General features: G+C 39.3%; 1 protein-coding gene across 3 annotated transcripts in view; it reads left to right on the top strand.

Annotated features, from left to right (window-relative positions):
• KCNJ6 (potassium inwardly rectifying channel subfamily J member 6) overlaps positions 1 to 18679 on the top strand; it is a 164387-nt gene that overhangs the window by 46229 nt on the left and 99479 nt on the right. The window contains exon 2 of one of the 3 annotated variants that reach the window (XM_087757185.1): positions 617 to 665. The exons of 1 other annotated variant lie outside the window; for it this stretch is intronic. In XM_087757185.1, coding sequence (XP_087613311.1) covers positions 641 to 665 — 25 coding nt within the window. In that variant the 5' untranslated portion in view covers positions 617 to 640. Of the gene's footprint in view, positions 1 to 616; positions 666 to 3195; positions 3257 to 18679 lie in introns of those variants that run through there. One more of the 3 variants, XM_087757186.1, reaches the window with a different exon arrangement.

Below are 18679 nucleotides of genomic sequence, written 5' to 3'. Positions count from 1 at the left end.
TTAGATACAACAGCTACAACAAGTGTCTGAAATGGGAAAACAAAATTAGATTAAAAAAATTATGCCAAAAACAAGCAACGAAGACAAGCAGGTTTGATTGGGAGTCCCTCATGTATCAAAGAAATAAATGAAGGCAGTAGTTCAGTCAGTTTGTTTCAGTGTCAGACCACTCACTCCAGCTTCTGTCTGAAATTTAGTTATTTCTAAATAAGTGTTTTCTTTCCTTCAGTATATCTGTTTTGTAGGATGGTCATTTTCATATCTTTTGTCAGGAAGTCCTAACACACTTGCGAAGTTTAGTGCAGAGCACAAAAGAGAGGAGGATTTCCTCCTCCATTATCACTTTGATTGAATAACTTCAATTACTCCAACTAGATACACACACAGAGAAATAAATACAAGTTTCACACTTCATAGTTGACACCATCCAGAGACTACAAGACAAAAGCCCCCAGAGGTGCAGGCTATTTAGGAGTAAAGTTAAATCCCTAAATTCAATAGAAATATACAAAAGATTAATGTCCTTCCCTCATGTTGCCACTGGCATTCAAGTGTATTTTTATATATATATATAATATATATATATGTTTGTTTTTTATCTTGTCTGTTCCCCCAGGAGAAGCCCAAAAGAGAAAGAGAGATGGCCAAATTGACAGAGTCGATGAGTGAGTACAAATAGGAAGTTCAACTGCTTTCTTTTTCCTTCTGTCCCCCTCCCTTACATGATGCCACAAAACCAGAAAATAGTGCTTGCATTCAGGGATCTCATTCAGTCCTGTCTTTACCCCTAACTTCATCATAAATCATTCCACTCTTAAAAAAAAAAAAAAAAAGGAATCCCCAAAACAAGGACTGCTATTTTCTTCATGCACTGTTTAAATCACCTGGTTTTGGACCTAAATCCAGCAAAGCAGCTGCTGCGTGCTTGACTTCATGAGCCTGAGTTTTAGTTAAACAGAGTGTAACTACTTGTGGATTTAATGAGTGCCTAGTTTACTTGATTCAGGTTAGTGCATACATTCTGTCACAAGCTTACAAAAGGTCATGCTAAATCCAGTGCAATTCTTCAGGATTGTCGCCTGTGCCAGATTCATCCAACAGGAATTATGCCCAGAGAAATATGTGGAAAGCTTTCCATTGATTTCACAGGTTTCTAAGAGCTCTGTGTTATCTTAAATATGTAACCAACAAGAGGCAGTTTGTACTTCTGCCATAATATGGGATCTACATAATGGCTCTACATAATCCTATAAACACTTGTAGCTGAGAGACTCTGGATAATCTATTTCTGGTCAAAATTTGGAGACAATTTAGGATGAAATCCTAGCAAACCACTGTCTCTCCCCCAAAACTTAGCTAGTTCCACAGCCTATGCAACTTAAATAAATTGACTTTAAAAGGGAGAAAACTTTTACTCTGCTTAATCAGAGACTATAGAAAGACAGAAACACAGACATGCATGACTCATTTACAGTAGAAAGTTGTTTCCAGTTAATTTTTTCTGTTTGTGTACAGAAGCACTGTTCTTGGGGCAGCACTTCCCTGCCTTTTTGCTCTCCCAGTTCGCTTCCTTTTGAAATTGTTCTCTGTATCTTCTTACATATGCCATTGCAGGGCAGAGTTAACACTACTAGCTATAAAAAAAATATTTCAGTATCAGAAAACAACATATCCCACAAAAAGATTCTGCAGACCTGGGAGGCAACAGAACATCCATGTAGCAAAGGCCCTATACCTAAAGCTTCATGCACAGATACAGGATGCAGAAGTCAACCTGAGAACTCCTCTCCCCATGGGGAGAGCATTGCTAATCAGTAGCAGGCTACAGGCAATGGCATAAGATACATGGCAACCTACTGATGGGTAGTTAAACTCTCATTAAAGCACCTGGTGGAGTTCTTGCCATGGAGGTGTGTGTTATTATCTGAATGCTGTTCTGTCTGCTCCATGAATCTCTGTGGATGCATAACATAATTCTTAGAAACATCCTGCAACCCCATCACTTCTCTGGCATTACTAGATGCTGCATAGCTGTATAGTCATGTCTTGATAGATGGGTGGGAGATGGATGGAACTATGAAGGAACCTGTTATCAAAGGTGGAAGCAGATAAGTAGTATCTATCTGCTCTATGCATTAGGTACTTGCTGGGCCTTGCACAACCTTTCTGAAACAAGGTGAAGGAATCTCACCAAAAAGTGTTAGGGGAAAGCAAGCAGACTTTCTGAATGGTCTGAAGAGTCAGAGGAGCAGCCTCCATAAAACTTTATAACTAATCAGGAACATGAGCTCAAAAATGCACTGTGCAGCTCTTTTAGGGTTCATGTTTGTCTTGCAAATTACTTCTATTTGGCTTCTTTAAGATAGCATGCTTCTTAAAAGGATTTACTGCTGCTTTGTATGAGGATTTGTTCATACTTCATGCAAGCCTTTTATGAAATTTTCAGATGATTTCTTGACATTTTTAAATATTTTTAATAAATCATAAACTGCGTTGCAAGCTGGAAAGAAAATTCTTAGTGAACATACAACAGCGCTCATTTTAAAGCTAGTGCAGATTAAAAGGAAATAAATGGAATGGGGAAGCAACAAGCTGGCATAGGGTGGGCCTCTGGTTTGGACTGCAGGGCCTTTTTCTTGGAACTGAGAAAATAAAGAAAGGCCTTTGAGGCCTTAGAGGGTTTCAAAGGCCTCAAGAAATGGCTTGATCATGGTGCCATTATAACAAAATTATTATTTGCCTTTCAGTTTCACCCAAGAGCTGTGCTTCTTGGCTTTTTCCTCTGTTCACATCTTTGCACAGTTCCAGAAAAAAATCAATCAATCACCTTCCCTCCACTGCTCTATATTTTTCTCTCCATCAAAGTGCTCTGATGAAGTTACCAAGCACTGCTCTCTGCCCCTTCTTCTCCATAAAGATTCTCTGGAAGTTTCTGCAGTAAGAAAATCCCCGAACCTGAGATTCACGTCACATTGCACGCTAAGAGGAAGACTGAGAGAACACTGATGCAGTAGTTGTTCCAAGTCTGTTATCTTCACCAGCAGGGATGTCTGTATTTTTGTCACATTTTGTATTTCCATTCTCAGAGGATGTGTTGCATTGTAGGGAAGATTGGTAAGGAAAAAAGTGTTTTAATACTTTCTGTCCTGTTTCTGTAGGACCTTTATGATGGTGGAAAGATATGAGGTATCATGACAGACCCCTGTACTTGTGTGTGTTGAGAGAGCTGCCTGCCTTGAAAGATAAAAAAAAAAATGTAAGAAGGAAAATCATTTTAATACAACAGTTAAAGTGCAAACTAGGAAGAAATGTTGTGCTAAATTTTTTGGGATAGTCCCTTAGAGCTGATATAGAAGCAGAAATGCATACTATATAAGACCATTCTTTGCCCCACGTTATTATTTTACAACACTTGCACAGAATTAATAGAAAGCCATCATAATTACATTGAGCCCCAGGGAGCTGTCCAGGAATTCCTTTATAATGCCTTAAAATCCATATGCATTTTGAAATTTCTTTATAGCTTGAGTTGGGCAATTTACCTCATATAATCTCAGAATACTTAAAAGCTGAACATATAAATGAAACCAGGAGCCAAATTATTTTCCCTGTGGTTTTTGTTTTCTTCTGCCCCTATTTTTCTCACGCTTCCTATGCACTGGTGGTCATTTTTAACCCAAGTGATGCCATCATCTTGCCTGCGAATAGCTAAAGCACAGCAAGCAAGGTAGGAGAGCAGATATTAAGCAGTACAGGAGGGTATCAGATGTTCAGCCTGATGTATTTGGCCAATATGAAAAATGAGATATTCAGAGAAACATCCTGTACAGAACTATTCAGTCTTCAGGAATGATAACCATTTTGAATAGTTTGGGGAATGAGAATTATTACAAGACATTTAGTGAGTAGCCAAATATGGGGATGCCTTGATAGTACTTTAGAAAAGTCCTTTCAGGGTCCAGTGTTATGATATTGAAAGGAATTTCCGCTCTAGTTCCATCAGTTTCTCCTCCTGCTATGCAGCTAGTTAGGGTGTGCAGCATGTTCCCAAGTTGCCTTGGGTGATAGCAAGCTGTTTACATCACAACCCCTAATTGGCATATGTGGGATGTCTACGTTATGTGAGGGGCTAGCTGGTTGCTTCTTTCACAACATGATGGCTTGCCGGCTTGGATAGCACCTGCAAAGCTCTCCTTAGGGTCCTGATATTTCTAAAAGACCTGCCAGAGATGTGCTTTTTGCCAAAGACCAAGTGAGAATATGAGTGTGTCCCTTCTCTTTCATCCAGACTGATCTCTCAGGTCTCCAGGTCACTGGTGTACAGATGAGTTTGTACAAGCTCTTCTCCCTAAGGTAATGAGGAAGTCCAACGTCTCAGCTTCGAATTATGCAGAAGCATGGATCTAGTGTGCCATATGATGGCTGCAGCATAATCAATGTGTGACATGAGCATTGTGAACTTGCTACAGGCTAGAATCAAAAATGGGCATGGTTGGCTGCCTTAAAACATTTAAACAGAGAAGTGACATCCAATTAAGATGTTCTCTGGCCGTAGGGGCACAACAGAAAACAGTTATGTTTGTTCTGCTACCCAGTTAAACCACATGATACACCTGCATGAGGACAGCCAGAGGCAGAAGAGTTGGTTTAAAATAAGGATGTTCCTTCATTTGTTACAAAAATGTGTACTCCAAATGCCTGTAAATGTACTCCCAAAAACAGTGAAATATTGAATACTGAGACCTTAGATGACTCCAGATAAAACCTTCTGAATTATGGATGCCATGAATTTTACTCAGGGGGGTAAAAAAAAAAAAATCAAGCTAACCTGAAAGAATTTCAGGAGCAGACAAACCCTAGGAGAGATCTGGTTTGTGATGGAGTGCTTTTCCCAAAAGCTTTCTTTTTCTTGTCTCCATTGTTTGAATCTGAAATGTCCCTATTGCTCTCTCATACTTGTAGAGAGGGTTTATAAAGAGAAAAATGTTTCTGCTTTCAGTTGCAACATTTTCAGATTTACATGTGCCAGAGTAGTCTGGAATATTTTGGACAGTTCTAATTATTTTGAATTATTGTTTTATGACATGTAAGAAAAATGTGTGGTACATTACAGTAAATACATATCCAATATACTCTCTCTTGCTATAGGACATTGTGACCTTTCTACTTCATCTTTTTTTTCCCAGTACCTTTTATCTTTGTCTTTTGTTCAGAAACCTAACCTTTTTACTATCACATCAGGAGTTGGTGGTGCATGCATAAAGGCTATCTTGTGTGAACACACCACCAGTTTTGCATATACAGAATCAGGACTTTGAAGAACTGATCCCAAACCCTGAGTTTCCATCTCATCAGTCTAGAATACTGATTATTCAGTCTCAGAAAACATTTCTAAGAACAAATATCCAGTTCAACATTTTCCATTGATATCAAGTACCATCAATTTGTTAGAAAAAGCAGATTGTTACAAAGCAAAATTCAAGTGCAAAAACTCCAAAACATTCAGAAAACTCATTCAAGAAAGACATTTGCCCATGCTTGAGGAAGTTAGAGTCATTTCTTTTCAAGATACCCAGTTATCTTTTTATGGTTAGCCTTTTTATGAAGGCATGCCAAGAGTAGATTAGGAAGGCTGGTTTTCCCACAATATGTATTTTCATCAGCTCTTACTTTTCAGTAAGAAAAGAGTTCTGTTTTGATAGTTATTTTTGGAGGAGTAGTTTTGTAGCAAATATTAAGCCATAGAGATAAATGTTTTATTAAGTGGAACATCTAATTACTGTTGATTCGATACTGTATATATAGGTTGATAACATTTATTTCAAAATGAACTCCTTAAATCTTTGGTCAAATTTAAACTACTAGTAACCAGAATGTGTATTATTTTTTTATTATTAGTAGTAATTAATGTTGTTGTTGTTATTATTTCAGCAGAAATTAGCTGATACATATAATGAACAGAAAGAACAATGCTATTATCATTAAATGAAAATACAGTCAAATCTTCATGGTAAAGGTCAGGTTTTGAGAGGAGAATGAAATTCTAAAACAGGAGTTAATTATGCAAGAAAGCAAGAAGTTCTATTATTTCAGTGATGCACTAGCAGGGGCTTAGAAGAACTGTGAACTTATATATGCAATAAGAAACAAAAGAAACTTGTCTTAGTCAGGAAGCTGATTGACAGCATTTCCAGTCCTCAGTATCCAACAGTGTGAAGAGTATTTGCTTTGCATTCTCTGAGCTTTTAATTGTCTTGTCTTTAATTTCTCTTTGCAAGTGTGAGGGACAGAAATGGTTTTTCCAAATGAAAACCAAGACTCTCATATAGTCATATAATTCTAGAAGCTTAGATTTTTCAAAAACATATTAAATTTTGATAGCACTGCTAATATTACTTTGCTAAGCTAAAATCTCTGTGAAAATTAAACTCAAAATATCGAGGATGAGATAACCAAGAGCTGAATTATGAATGAAGTAAAAATTTCTGGTTTTCTAGTTAGGAACAGTGATTACATGCAGGCTACATGGTACCGCTTCTTATTGAAACACAGTATTTCCTGTTACTTACACCTTTAACAACATTTATTCTATTGAGGTTGTCATTTTCCATGGTAGGTGTGTGTTTCAATACTTCCCTTACTTTTATTAGCTCAGGATCACCCATTTCTAAAACAGAGGCTACAGTCAGTCTGAAACTATTTAAGAATTCTCAGTCCCTTTCCTTTGCATTGCTATGGTCCACAGCACAGCGAAGCTGGGTTTTTCAGTCACACGCTTCCCAGAGCAAACAGTCATCTTCCATACTAAATCTAAGTGGTCTAGACATGAAGCTGTTAGATAAAACACCTTCACCTCTTCCCACAGCGCTGCTTTCTACAGAACCCAATCCACAGTCATATTGCAATAACATCTTCTGATCAGCAGTAGGGCAAAATTGTGAATCCATATGAGATTTGGTATGAGATACATGTAGGTATAAGACAGTCTTTAGAGGCGAAACACATGCCCAGTGTTGGGCATGAGCAGAATTACTTTAAGCATGAGCAGAAATTTAATAATGAAAGCAGAAGTCTCTTCAGATTTTAAGTACCAGTTTTTGAGGACTTCTGTATGGGACTTAGTTGCCAAAAACATCAGTTAGGTAGCTAAAGCCTTTTTTGAGACAACATTGTCCCATCATACCCTGAATAATATGGGTATGTTCACATCTGGGCCAGTTGGCATTGCACCCTTAACTGTCTATTTCCAGCTATTTGGGGCTTGGCTTCGCAATTTTAATGCTCTTCTAATGCAGAGTTTTTTCTATATTTATTTAACATGCATTTAAATCTTCCAAAGGTGCTAACCAACAACGGACTTCAGTTTGAGAAGTGAGCAGTGTGCAGCGCTGAAAGAAAAGCCCACATTGTCTATGTAAAGAGCAGGAAGTTCATATTCACTCAGGATAAAGAAGTCATTAAAAATGTCTAATCAATTGTCTTCACTGAGAGCAGATGAGTTGAATTAAATGGTGAAAAACAAAATCAATGCTTCTGAAAGCTGTAGAAAACTGTCTGACCTGGACCAGATTTATTGAGCTATCAAGCAGATAAGAGACCATAATGGATTTTAGTTCTAGGAAATAAGCATAGCATGATGAATAGCAAAGAATGCTGGTCAACAGTTAAGGGAAAAAAAATACAGAAAAAAAAAGGTATCTGAGATGTATAAGAACAGCTGTTAAACAGGCAGTACCATAAATATATTCGATTTTGAAACCCTTAGACTTTGAAAATGCGTTGCAACGGTGTCCAGAATCAGTGAATGGAAAATACCATAGAATGTGGTAGGATAAGCTATTTGATATGAAGAGAAATACCCCACTTCATTGGAAAAAGGGCCTAGTTGCATTATTCAATATAAACAATGAGAGAGAGGTCTTATCATGGTATTTTTGACAGATATCTTTTAAAAGCATTATAATCTGGTATTAAATTAATCCCTAAAGCTAGACTATATTCTCCTTGTATTTTTCACCTGCCTCCATTGCTCTTCAAACATTTGACAGGGGATAACAGGGACCATATTAACCATATTACAGGCAAAATAATGCCTACAAGTCAAACTCTCTCTTGTGCACAGAACACACTAATTCAAAGTGTATTATTTCCGAACCACTGCCTGCACTCATAGCTCAGGCTCTTCTAACTTTATTTACTGCTATTCCTTTTACCATAAAATAACTTGAACTGCGTGGAGGAGAAAACCAAAAAGACCCCAGTGAGAGTCATTGCCAACAGTAAGAGAGCTGTTAAAATATAAACCAAGAAGAAGGAAGAGACCTGTCCTCCTTTGAGTCAGTGCAGCACTGTTTCCAGATGCAAGGATAGCAGTGATTGTGCAATGGGGCTGTTCTGCACCCCAATATCAGTCTATCCCAGACTTCAGCGTTGGTCCCTTTGCTGTCTCAGCCCAGGCATGTTGCACAGGCATATCTGTCTGCAGGAAAGGCAGGACATGCTTGTGTGCACCTGCTGATCCTCACTGTTAGCACTGCGCACTGCATTAAATTCTGCTATGTAATACGAGATTGCCCCTTCTTCCTATTATCATCCCTCCTGTAAATAATTCCCCTATCTCACCTCTTCAAATATTTGCCAGCTTGCAGAACCCCTCTCTAATCACCTCGTAATTGAACTGCAGAGTTAGATTTTATAGTCGACTTCAGCATTCAGGGCCTGGTTGTTTTTTGCTGAACTCCCTCCACTTTGTCATCATCATACTTCATAAGCACATTTCTTAGTCCACGTACCTATAAGCAAAATAATGGAAAACAGAAAGGCTTGCACAAAAGAAAAAGAATACTGGTAGCAGCAAAAGCAGGCATGCAGCTTTTACTCACCTAATTGGCAATTAAAAAGGAATACTTAAGAAATGTGGTGTTTCTTTCACTCCCAACACAGAAGTAGCGGCGACAAAGTTACTTTGAGAAGCCTAGCTCTTGCATTGTCATATCGCCTTTCATCTGGAAGTCTTCACTGGATATTGGAGTTGGAGCCCAAACTTGACTTTCTGTTCTTAATTTGGCTTAATGACCTACATCTTCACAAAAAAAAAAAAAAAAAAAAAAAAAAAAGGAAAAAAAAAGAACGCTGCTATAGCTGACCATTGTTGAGCTAAGTTAACTCATCAAAATCAATATTCATCCAAAATAAAATCCTGTGTTTCCTCAGGACAGAGACAGGTAATTTCAGCCCAACTGATGGAATAGTACCTTAGATAAAAGCATTTTTCTTTACTCTTCCTGAAAGCACCGACTTGTGAAGAGGGGAGACGGCAAATGACAGATATCAGAAAACCTTAATGCCATCACATCGGAGGAAATACTTTTCATAGAGCATACAGCCCATGAAACACTTTGCGACAAAGTATTATAGAGTAGAAAAAGAGTTTAAAAGAATCCTGGTAGAGATGGGCTGGTGGGCTACAAACATGCAGTTTAGTAACTCAGACATTAAAATACAAAGAGTTAGAAGGAGACGATCCACTAGGAGGAAGGTTAGAAGGAAGTGATCCACTAACCAGTAAAGACTAGGCAAAAAGACATCCCATCAGTCTGCTTGAGAGATTGGTTTGTATCTCCCTCTTCATCACCTATTAACACCACCTACTACCATCACCACCACCAGCCACACATTAGGAGTATCACTCTGCAGTTGTACGATAACTTTCCTTGTCTTCCTATAGTTTTAAGGCTGGGGACCCTTTTAATCCAGTGTCAGTATGGGCCACCTGTGTCCCCCTGAGCAGTAGTAAGAGCTCTAAGCATGGGTACAAAACTATTCCAGTTTTGTCCTGAGACCTTAGAGATCCTATCAAATTCCCAAATGCAAGGTAGCAGCTTACAAAGAGACAGAAACCCCATGACATTTCTGAAGCTGAGAAGAGGCACTGGACACAGTTACAAGGGCTTTCACTGAGCCCTGTCCTTCTCCAGCTCGGTTCTTCCTCACCCAGCTAGCATGGGAACTGAGAGTGGTGTGGCCGAAGAGACTGAACACAAAACCCAGAATGTATTTGACTTGTACAAACACATACTTTCTGCCTCATCTGCATCAAGTCAGTCAAATTTTAGTGGTATGTAAGTAATTGGGCTCAGTCCTTGGGTGAAATGTAATTGGTTGTTTTATCTAGGAGGTCAGACCTGATGCTCCTGTCTGACTCCAAATCTGTATCCATATGTCTTCACGCAGCTCACACTTTATGCATGGAACCATATCAGGCTCTGTTCTACTACAACTGATTGTGAATGATTGATACAGAGATGATTATGCTTTCAAATCACGACACTTTAAATTACCATTTTCGTTCATTCACAAGAACTAAATTCACAGAATGATTGTCATCGTCTGACATATTTATCATTGTCAAGCGGAGCCTGCTATCTCTACATCACAGGTTTCCTCTGTTGCTCCTAGGAACTTACACAATGGAGTCACGTCACGTGTCATGAAGTGTTTGCTAACCCAGCTGCAAATCAAAAGGACAACATATAGCATGATTACTTGTCCTTAAAAGTAGCACATTTTTGTTGAGTTTAGAAAACCTATACTTTCACTTGACAGATTTGGGAAGCAGTTTAAATATCTGTTCTGCTCTGTTTTCTAGTATTGTTTGAATAGTTATTTTAATGATAGGCAGTGAATAATTTCCTCTGAAACCTACTGAAACATAGGATGGTGTATTGGTGCACATTTTCTTATCTTTTTTTTTTTTAAATAAGGCAGTAAAGAACTATCTACAGACCTCCTGCTAAGTCAGTTTGTTTCCTATGGCATATTGCTCTTGCATGTGGTTGAGTGTCTTTTTGGTGACAACATTATTATTTAGGGGACTATTTCTATTTAAGGCACAAGTAACTCATGCTGTTGTACTAATTTGTGGGTGAATGCTGCATATTTTTAGTATCCATTCAATCATATGTGCTGGGCTGTAATGTTTAAAAATGAATTCATGAAAAGCATGATACAAAACCCATTAAAGTGAACAGAAAAACTCCTACTGTTTTTCTGCCTCCCTAATTTTATAAGGTGCCTATGATGTTAACATGAAAAGGAAGGAGAGAGACTTATGAACTCATTTAAATTATTTCTTTATGTCGGTAACTTTGGACGGGTAGACCCCTGCGTTAAGGTATGACCCCACTGACTGCTAGTCAGGTAGAACAGTCCACACAGTGGAAAGACTGCCAGTGGCAAGGTCTTAAATATCGTTGTGTTGCCATGTCTTGAGCGTGTGATAGGTTTTTAAAATCTGGTGTTGTCTCAATTCATTCTGTGCCCCTGCTGCAAGAGATTCTACTCTGGGTTTCACCATGCTGTTGACTGACATTTACAGAACTCCCAAAGGCTGCTGGGAAAAAAAATGCTTTGCAGGTGTTAGGGCAACATTTAAAATGACCACATTTCAAAGCAGCTTGAAATGATCTCATTTTAAAGTATATTTCTTCAAATCAGTACAGTTTACCCTTTCTTCTCTTTTGGGGTAGATCTGAAACAACCACGCAGAAACCTGTTGGCAAATAGGTGGACTGGAGCAAAGCCTGAGTCGGGCTGTTGGCACAACTCTGTTGTTCGCTATTCAGAAACATCTGTAGAGGTTCGTGCAAATGCCCGTGAAGAACAGTCAGGGGTCCATAAATGAGAGTCCCTCCCTCTGAGGTGCAGCGCCACAAGGAGAAGGAGGCAATGGTCACTATGGCCACTTAGACAGCTTGAATGGATAAGTCCAAATAGTAAACCTCCTGGCCATGAGCAGCCTGATTTGAAGCCCTGGAGAAACTATGTTGGTGGGAGGGATTAACAGTGGGATTTAGGCTTCATTCTGTGGAATTGATTTAATTAGAGTTGCTGCGTCAAACCATTTACACATGGGCCATTTCCAGAAGGTGTCAGTTCCATCCCCAAACACCCCAGTGTTTAGGAGCAGCTGGTTGACTCCATCTACCTCGCTACAAAAGTCCAGTTCTCCATTAAACATTTCACTCCTGCATGTTCCTATTTTGGACACCCAAACTGTAATCAAACCCTTCTCTTCTCTCTCCCGCCTCCACTTCCAAACCCTTGACAAAAGATCTTGCAGATCTACATCTTCCCACTCAACAGCAGAAGGCCTGGAAATCCTCCTTAAATGCTGTTGAAATTGGTCAGTAGATTAAATTTTTTGTAGTTGTCACATTGAATGAGCAATAAACAGACTCCATAATAGTATATGTCTAAGAAAACAAGGGTAAAAATCCAAGGCCTATCACTAAACTTGATAAAGGCCTTTCCAGTAACCCTTGCAAGTGCTGTTGGTTTAAATGCAGTTATCCTTTTTCCATGGCATTAAACAAACAGTCATAGCAAAAGAATTTAATAATTTAAGAATAAGAGGAGGCCAAAAAGCAACGAAATTATACAAAATTTATAATGTACAAAGAAAATGAGTGCTGCGAATGTGTATTTTTAACTTCAGCAGTGCAGTTAGATGATGGTTTTGAATTTTAAGAAACTCTTTTCAAACCTCCTTTGGAACAGAAGAGAGGTATACCACTGTGGCATAAACCAATTTTTTTTTTAAAAAAGAAAATACACTGAGAAGGGGGCTGGGGGGAATCTCATCTTTATCAAGAGATTATAATTTCAAATTAAGTCTGTATTGTGTGTTACTATAGAAACTCCTATTTTGTGGCATGTTTGCGGGGAAAAAGTCAAAAGTTTCATTTTAATGAAGGCAGATCACACATTAGCTCCCTCAGTAAAGCAAAATAAAACAGAAGTTTCTATCAGAAATTGAACAATTACCCAAAATAAGATGAGCTAATTAAGGTCATGGGGAAGGGATATTAAATCCTGAAGTGACAATATGCCATGTTCATTTTTCAACGCTAGTCCCCGCCTTACAGATTATGTATTAGATACTGCAGGAGTCTGATGGATTGAGAGGCTTGTTGCCATGGCAATATTTGCTGCTTTGCTGGTATTCCCTACAGAAAGTAAAGGATTTTTTTTTTCTACTCCGTTAGACAAATTGGCTATATATAGCAAGAGATGTTGGAGAACTGAAACAGCAGAATCTGGTGGGGGAAGGCTGGGGGAAGGACTGACATTTATAAGTCTTAAGGAATCACAATAGACCACATATTGGTGAGGAGTGAGGGGGGCTGCTGAAAGAGGGAAAGAGAGAAAGGGAGAGGGATGGAGGGAGAGAGAGAAGGAAGGAAGGAAAGAAGGAAGGAAGGAAGGAAGGAAGGAAGGAAGGAAGGAAGGAAGGAAGGAAGGAAGGAAGGAAGGCAGGCAACAGGAAGGAGGGAAGGAAGGAAGGAAGGAAGGAAGAAAGGAAGGAAGGAAGAAAGGAAGGGAGGGAGGGAGGGAGGGAGGGAGGGAGGGAGGGAGGAATGGAGGGAGGAAGGAAGGAAAGAAGGAAGGAGGGAGGGAAGGAACGAAGAAGAAAGGCAGGCAAGAGGGAGGGGAGGAAGGAAGAACGGCAAGAGGAAGGAAGAAAGAAAGGAAGGAGGAAGGAAGGGAGGGAGGGAAGGAAGGAAGGAGGGAAAGATGCTTATAATATACATTCATAGCATATCTTGTTTTTAGGGGTGGGGAGGCCAGCAAAGGAGAACAGGTAGTGTTGCCTAACAGAAAGCTACAGCTGCTGTTGGTTTACTATGCTTGGGGTGGTTTATAGCTTCAGGGAGAGCTAAGAGGTAAAAACCACTAAAATGAAAAAAAAAAAAAAACAAAAAACCCAACAATGGAATTGCTTACCGCTGAAATTGTCAGTGTAAATCACAATTTGAGCTCCAAATATAAGCCGCCTCTTCTGTTCTTTTTCTTTTTTTTTTTTAAATCTTTTCTCACAGCATTTTTAAAGCAAGATGTTGATACCATTTCCATCCTCCTCTTGGCACAGTGAAAGCAAATGTGCTTCAGTCAGATGTTAGGGAGTACTGTCTTTTATGTATAGTTCAGCCTGTTGCTCGGAGATGTGGGTAGAGTGTGACAATGTGCTTTCATTTTAATATTAGCCCATCTCAGCCAAGCATCTATACATTACTGCAGAGGAAAAAAAAAGACTGTTTTGCTTCTTCCTCTTTTCCACTCTATCCCTTTTATATGCAGAAACGCACCAAGCAATCTATAGTATTTTCCCTGAGGCTTAGAAAGACACTGTTCCAATAAGACTGACCAGGCAGCTCTAACTGTTCTCAGTGCTAATTCACTTGCCATACCCTTATCCACTGTTTATTCCTCCTTTTCATGCCAATCATCCATTACATTTTTTAATTTTAAGAGTATCAGACACACACACTGATCTGTATGAAAGACAATCTGTGGCAAATCATTAATACAGCTCTTGCACCAGATCGTTCACACTTACAAGAAAGAAGAGTGCAACAAGGAATATGTACTTCAGTGACCATGACTGCCTGGCAATTTCACGTCTATGGGACATCCTGAGGAAAAACACTTTCAAAGGATGCAGGGTGAATAGGCAGAGGAGAGAAGAGCAGGTCTCTAACCAGGACCTGATTTCTTGTGCTTTCTGAAAGGCAGAAGAAGCTTCAATTTAATAATAGAAAGAAAAAGTGCTAGCAAAGAGACAGAAAAAAAATGGGAACACAATTGCAACAATGAACAGCGGAGCGGGGTGTGAGAGTGTATGTGTGCAGAGGGGAGGAAGGAGAAATTTTAGCAGTAGATTTACAGACTGTGTTTCAGTCTATGTATATTATACAGAGTGTGTACTACAGCAGTTTTAGTGATGTGATTAGATAGAAAAGACATACAAGATCATTATAAAAACACTTAACCAAGTAGTGAAGAAGTGAGGGAAAACTCAGGAGAATTAAAGATGATACTGAAATGATGAAATGCTATGGAGACAGAAATAGCAGAGCCCTCTGTTCACACCAATAACTAGAACTGGGAATGAAAACAAGAGAGGTTTTTTGGAAGGGAGGAAGAGAGTAAGAAATCCTTTCTTAGACATATTAACATTCAGCTGTCAGATAGACCTTAAGAAAATTAAACTAGAAATCAGAGAATGATTACAGTTCAATAAAAACACAGAAAAGTTGGGAGGCAGGAAGAGAAGAGAAAGGTGAGAATCTTAATATCCTATTTTCACCTATATACCCTCATAAAATCCACACCTCTTTGAAAGTACAGGTACTAGAAGACAAGTCCTCACATAACTCACAATTCAAAACCACCATGCAGAGGGGTGGGGGGCAATGAACAGGGATCAGAAGTAGAGAGGCTATGGGGACAGAGGGATCAGGCTAATGGGAATGGGGCTAAGTGAGCAATGATGGCAGGGGTGGAGGTAAGCTTTCACTCCTATCACCAGCAGATGTATATAAACCACACAGCTGTTGAATCAGAGATTGGCTTTGGGTTTTTTTTGGTTGGTTTTGGTTTGTTTCTGCTGTTTTGTTTTGGTTTTTGTTTTGTTTTTTTCTGAGGGAAAGGCTGTTTCTTTACCAATAACCCACACAAAATAAATAAAAAATACAGCATGTAATGGAAGAAGGCATAGTAGAATCATCAGGAAAGAATGAGAGTTTGTAAAAAAAAGAAGAAAATTAAAGGAGCTCAAAAATAGCTGGGATCCAAGGAGAAAGAGCAAGGGACCTGAAATTCAGAAAGAAAAGAGTACAGAAAATTCATTACAGATCTACAAAAGCACAGAAGGGATTGAAGAACTCTTACTAGAACAAACAAATGAAAGAGGCAAAGTGAGAAGGAGCACTTTTGGAGGAGAAGCTTGAGTGAATATGTTTTATATGTGTGACAGAAGAAGACAGAGAGTTAGGGTTGTCTGAGGTGGACCGTATCCCTTTGGAAATCCTTAGCCACAGAGTGTCTCTCCATGATCAACACTTAGCATTTCAGAAGTATTAACTACCTAATCGTCAGTATGTTGCTGAGACTTACCACTGGGGACAAAACCATGTGTCCCACAAAACCATACTGTCCCTTTCCTGACATCTGGCTATGAAGCCAATGGGACATTGTGCTTAAATAAACACCAGCTGTACACCTCTATATACAAGAAGTTTGATTTGCTTAGGCACAGTGAAGATCTTAAGTTTCCACACAGGGCTGTAAGTTACCCTGCCATGGTTTTCAATAGAAAATGTAAAAAAAATTGACCAGAACAAAGATCTGGATGGGATATATAGTATCAGGCATTCCCAAGGTGGCAACAGAACAACAGATGTGGTGTTTCAGCTTTTGTCTCCCACCAGCAGCGGGGAAGCTATTAGAGAAGCGTCTGTTATTGATTCACGCTGCTTAGAATCCATTTATACTGGCTGGTTTTGGAGCCATTATAATTTACAGTCTGTCATGTAAATTGTTCTTGGTCTGTGAAATATTGATCTATTAGATAGACATGCCATGCATGTACGCTGAACACATGGACTCAAAATCCTTGGGGATTTTGCTTTTTAAACAACAGATTATTGCCCACATTCACTAACTACTTCTATAAACAGGTCAGTAATTTCAGGTTTTAATATCCTCAACTCTTTTCCCACATAACTAGAGGTAATATTTCATGTACTAGGGATTAAAGACCTGACTTTTTTTTCCGTTTAAAATAAAGTAATTTTCATATGCACAAAGTATTTCTTAAATATCTTAAATGGATATCTATACACACATATATATGCACGGATTTGTGTGTATATAAATGTATACGTATCTTACATAACCTTTGATTCGATTGGAGGAGGTGGTGATGCACTGACTTCTTGGGTGAGAATTTGTTTTGGCTTTAAACCTTACGCTGCCAGTAACATAAAAGAGAAACTATGTACAGCTGATCTGTAAATAACAGTGATGTATGAGAGTAGCAGGGAAAAAGCAGTTGTGTCTATACATATTCTGTGCCCATCAGTCTGCCATGAAAGGCTTCAAGCAGCCGTGGTTTCAGAGCACTCTCAAGCTCGGAAGCACCAGTACTAACATGCTCAGCTCACACCACTTGCTCACACATTTCCTCCTGGGTTGTCCCACAGGGCTTTCGACATGGTGTCCAAGTACTTTGCAGACAATAATGGAAGTTATTTCTGTCTCCACCTTGCAGAAAGGAGCTGAGACAGGAGCTTGGACTTACCTCCCAAAGGTTACTAGAGGAACCAGAGATGAGGGCTACAACTAATGATGTCCCGAGCCCCAGTCAGTTTGTATCCCAGTAGGCCTTCTGCCAAAGGTGCTAAGCCTCAGCAATGTCAGGTGCAAAGGCTTGGTAACTGAGATTAAAACCAGAATCTCCAAGTCTCAGCTGAACACCCAGGAAATGAAGAGTGTGTGGTTCTAATGACAGCCAGCCACAACTTTAATTAAATATTTCTGTAAGCTTTCAAAAAGGGCAACAAAATGAGAGTTAAGGACCTAGAACTAAATGGCCATCTAATTACAAGGTCATTATTTATACGCCTGTGAATTTTATGAGTGAAAGAGAAATTAGATGTATGACCAGATACCTTTTCACTGCATATCCATGATTCACATATTAAACATCACTCCTGCAGATGGAGATTTCCCAAAGAAAAAGCAAAACACAATTAGAGACCATGTTATAAGTATGTCCTAATTTTGCTAACATTGTGGCTTTAAAAAGATCTTTTAATACAGTTATTATTGAATACTAGCTCTTCTTTTTAAAAGGAAGAAAGAGGAAGCTACCTGTCGTCATACAATGATAGGATACAGATGGGATACATGTGTATGTTCCATCAGCAGTGGATCCCACACTAGTGCAGCAGACTCCCTCCCCCATCCCATGGCACAGGAATAACTGCTTAAGTGGCAGAAGGCAGCTCTCATACCGCCTGAACTAAGCACTAGAGAACTAAAGTACACTGAAATAGCAGTAGGTGTGTTGTTACCTACTGTTACTGGTTACTGTGCACCAGCAGTCGTGCTATGCAATCAGGATACTCAAGAGGAAAGACGCACAGTTTGCTCTGAAATGTAGTGCCAGTGGGTTTGATGGGCAGAGATGCTGCTGAACCCATGATCTGATTCTGCTGCCAACTCTGGCCCATCCCATGAAAGACAAAGCCTATTTTTCATTAATTAAGAGCTCTCACTGACAAATAACTAATGCCAGACCCCTGAAGAATGCACTTCTTTCTTTGCCCAATGGTTTCTGGCAGAAGAAAGCATGGTAGTCATGACCAGACATCCCCACTGTATCTATTTCTCATCAGACTGTTCAGCGTCTGTTTTGAAAGAAGTGAGGTGCTGAAGCAATGCTATAAACAACAGATGAATTTAGAGGAACGCTGCCTTTTGCATGGCATAAACCAGAGGCAGAAAGTGGCAACCAGAAGTCATTTACTGAGACAATGCTAGGGAGATTAACATCAGGCCAGAACAAGGCACTCCTAGCCTCCAGTCAAACATAAATACCTTTGTAAAAAGTTGCAGAGTATAACTTTTCAAAGAAATCCCCAACCCAAAAAAAGAGAGGGAAAAAAAAAGAAAGGAAACAATACAGAGCATTAAGCTACCTCAGCATGACAGATACCTGCACCTGCTGCAGGGGTGGAGGAGGCTGTCAGAGCCCTCTGCACCTTTATGGTGGTGGATGTTCACTGCATTACAATCATATTCAGAGAAGATCCAGGTTCCCGTCTCTCATTTT

The sequence above is a fragment of the Nipponia nippon genome, unplaced genomic scaffold (genome assembly GCF_047370975.1).
Source record: "Nipponia nippon isolate SJK-2023a ecotype South Korea unplaced genomic scaffold, ASM4737097v1 scaffold_2, whole genome shotgun sequence".
Lineage (NCBI taxonomy): Eukaryota > Metazoa > Chordata > Aves > Pelecaniformes > Threskiornithidae > Nipponia > Nipponia nippon.
The sequence above is the reverse complement of the archived record's forward strand: the minus strand, read 5'-3'. Positions and strand labels throughout refer to the sequence as shown.